The sequence below is a fragment of the Sinocyclocheilus grahami genome, unplaced genomic scaffold (genome assembly GCF_001515645.1).
Source record: "Sinocyclocheilus grahami isolate Dianchi unplaced genomic scaffold, SAMN03320097.WGS_v1.1 scaffold2989.1, whole genome shotgun sequence".
Lineage (NCBI taxonomy): Eukaryota > Metazoa > Chordata > Actinopteri > Cypriniformes > Cyprinidae > Sinocyclocheilus > Sinocyclocheilus grahami.
In genome coordinates this window covers 14,265-17,933 of record NW_015508162.1, presented here as the reverse complement: position 1 = coordinate 17,933, position 3,669 = coordinate 14,265, and the positions used below count along the sequence as shown (strand labels likewise).

The 3,669-nt window shown below is 40.7% G+C and overlaps 1 protein-coding gene across 1 annotated transcript in view; it reads right to left on the bottom strand.

Annotated features, from left to right (window-relative positions):
* Nucleotides 1-418: 418 nt before the first annotated feature.
* LOC107575898 (ceramide synthase 2-like) overlaps nt 419-3,669 on the bottom strand; it is a gene marked incomplete at its 5' end in the record, with an annotated part of 7,895 nt that continues 4,644 nt past the window's right edge. The window contains 3 exons of the mRNA XM_016262214.1: nt 419-2,277; nt 3,143-3,296; nt 3,547-3,659. Of these exons, the coding sequence (XP_016117700.1) occupies nt 2,131-2,277; nt 3,143-3,296; nt 3,547-3,659 (414 nt within the window). The remainder of the gene's footprint in view (nt 2,278-3,142; nt 3,297-3,546; nt 3,660-3,669) is intronic.

Here is a 3,669-nt window from a genome sequence, read left to right as displayed (position 1 = left end):
TTGACATTATTACAAAGTGCATTTTTAAAAAGTGTACTTAAGTGTAAGAAACAGTCAGTGTCTCTCTTTAAGTACTTAAGTGGCCTTTTATTTAAATAATATTATATTATCTACATACCACAAGTGCACATTCAATACAGTTAAAGGCACGTATTTACTTCCTCATTCTATAAACCTCTACATTTCTAATGTTTAATATGTAAATGAACATGTTTCGGTTAACTTGTATTTAATGTAATATAATGTAATTATGTGACCCAAGAAGAAAACAGTCATCTGACAGCCCTAGAGTCCTTTAGGAGTTCCCTGTGGGTTTTTATAATATTTTAGATTCATATATTATAATAAAATAAGGGCTGTGGTTGACACTACTTGAAGAGACTAACGACATAAAATAATAACAGAGTGTGACTCAGTGTGTGACTCACATTCAGTATTTTATTGTTAACATCCTCCATAATATCATATTACAAAACACAGGAAAATACAAAATAAAGATAACACTGTAATCGAGTCGACTGCATCTGAAACAATGTAGAGAAGAGAATGATGGGAGGCTGACGGAGGACCATGGGAGGAATGATGAAATCGGAGCAGGACACAGAAACGCGATGTGAACGAGCGGATTCAGATGAAGCAGCTGTGGGATTGAATCATGAATGTAGACAGCACTGGCCGCTTTGAGAGAGAAAAGCCTGCACCTCAGAGAAATGAGGAGAGCCGAATTCATCTCAGCTGCTCGAGACGGAAGAAAGCACGGTGTTCATATATTTAGAATCGGTGTGAACATGACCGAGCTACAACTGGCCGATACGAGTCGTTCATAATTAGGAGCTTTAGAGTAAAATATGGGTTAAATATCATATTCATAAACTGAATGGAAGGAGAACTGGCAGTGAAGTGCATGTTTTCTCCTTTGCGTTAGAAAGTTAGTAACATTCGGCCATATTATAAGATGCACTCAGTGACTTCTTTGGTGCTCTGCCTGATCGTCCTGACACTTCAGAGTCAGAGATGCAGCATCATACAGAACAAAACCTTTCTAGTAACCAATGCCATTGCAGAAATGCATTATTTACTGCCAGCCGCCGTGATTAATTTATTCCATGAGTGAAAATGCATTGAATGCACTCGACCATCTCGCGTAATCGGTTTGGAAGTGACTTCTGTGCGAGATGTTCTTCATACATCGCTACACTACTGACAATAGACTATTACCTTTTTTGCCAGTGAATTGTGACCGCACTTTAAGACCAAACTGATGTACTTGGTACTCACATGTGTTCGGTATTATTGATGAATGGTTATACTCTGGAAAAAGTTTCTGCAGTTTCTTAAATTAAAAACTAAAAACAAGGCATGAAAAAGAGCAAACAATGGCAAAGGAAGGCACTTTTAAAAGGCACAGGTCACCTAAAATAATCAGTCATCATTTACGCATAATGTCAGAGCTGCTCTCTATGGAAGCCTGATTCCGCCAGGGAATGTAAAAATGTAACTGCGACTTTTTATCTCATAATTCGGACATTTTTCTTGCAATTCTGAGTTTACGTCTCATAATTATTGCGAGATGTAAACTCAGAATTATGGGACATAAACTCTGGAATTGCGTGGAATTCTGAGTTTTAAATCTCGGAATTCTGTTTTTCTCAGAATTGCGAGAAACAAGGTCTGAATTGTGAGATACAATGTCACAATGACCTTTTATTCATGTATTCCATTGGCTTCCATAGCTGTCTACCATACAATGAAACGAAAGGATTTCAAGCTCTAGAAAGCACAAAGACGCAGCATAAAAAAATGCAGCAATATGAGACGAGCACTGATCTGTGTGAGGAACAGACGGCAAATCTGGCTTGACCGTCGTGGTCACCATTGATTTTCATTGTATGGGGAAGAGCAGGTTGAAAGTCTTTGCAAGAAAGTCACCGAGGTTTGGAGAGGCATCAGTAAAGGATGTAGATTTCTAGGTGATCTGCTCCTGTAAGCTTATGTCAATCGAGGCAGCACTGCTCTCTGTTCGTCCCTCCAGAGAGAGGTGTTCGTGTGATGACTGTAACTGTATGTGTGCGTGTTCGTCTCTGCTCTGCTTCAGGAGAGGAAGAATCTCTTTGGGTTTCTCTCGGGACGTCACTCTGTTTTAGAGTGGTTGTTGTTATATGTAGCGTGGCCGTTCTGAGCTGGTCCGCTTTTCTTTATCTCTCCGTTTCTCATCTGTTCTTCCTCCTCGGACTCGTCCATCTCCTCTCGATCGGACCTCTCGTCTTCTACCGACGACTGTTGGGAAAGAATGACAGCGTCAGGAGAGAAAGCATTCACAAAGACAATGGCATAGTTCACCCAAAAATCTGTCATCTTTACTCACCCTCATGCCGTCCCAAACCTGTGTGACTGTTTATCTTCCAGAGAACAAATACAGGTGTGATATTCAAAAAAATGATTTTCACAAAGCTCAAGCTTCCAAAAAAATTCATTCAAGTATCGTGACTCGTGAGCTACATGCCCTTAAAGGAATAGATGACTCGAAAATGAAAAGATGCTCAAAATGTCCTTTTTGTTTCTTCATCAGATTTGGAGAAATGTAGCATTGCATCACTTGCTCCTCTGTTAGTGAATGGGTGCCGTCAGAATGAGAGTCCAAACAGCTGATAAAAACATCACAATAACCACACAACACTCTTCAAACTGTTGCTTCCGATACTAAAATACAAGTCCATAACCCATAACGCTTCCTCCAGTGAAAAAGTCTCTCACCAGACCACTTTTTCACCGGAGGAAGCGTTATTATGAATTATAGACTCGTATTTTAGTTAAAAAGGTCTTAATGCTGGATTTGTTTCAGCTGCTTTTGTCTTCTCCAGATGTTCACTGATGGACTGGAGTGCTGTGGATTACTTGTGATGTTTTCATCAGCTGTTTGGACTCTCATTCGGACGGCCCCCATTCACTACAGAGCAAGTGATGCAATGCTACATTTCTCCAAATCTGATGAAGAAACAAACTTGCCTACATCTCATATGACCTGAGGGTGGGCACATTTCAGGCAAATTTTCACGTTCAGGAGCTGCTCCTTCAAATATTTGGACCTTATGTTACCGATAAAACTAGGTGTAAATGTAAATATGAAACCATGCAGACGTACGTTACTGCTCAAGAAGCGGAAGGCCAAGCGTATGATCAGCACGGCCCAGAAGATGTGCAGACACAGCAGAACCATCAGCAGCCCGTTAAAGAAGTAATATCCGAAGAACGGAGGGTACAGGGTCACGGGAAACACCCATGTGCAATACATGATCCTGAGAGACAGACAGAAACACCTTCAAAGACATCACACTAATTGGCCGTGTTTTACAGTATTACACATCTTCACATCTTTGTTCTCAACCAAACAATTTAGCACCTGGTTTTACTTGTGCACGTGTATAATCACGCTTATATCCATAGAAACACACCACGACTGTATCATAATCACGTCAATCATGGCATGTTTGATGACAGCATGTGTGTGGAGAGAAACACAGAGAGAGAGACGGATGAACTGTGTACCGGAAAGGGAAGATGATGAGGCGAGTGACGATGAAGATCGCAGCAAACAGGATGAAGATGTAGTTGCATGCGTTCTTCCATCGGGCGTAGTTAAACATCTTAGCTGACTGAGAGAGAGAGAGA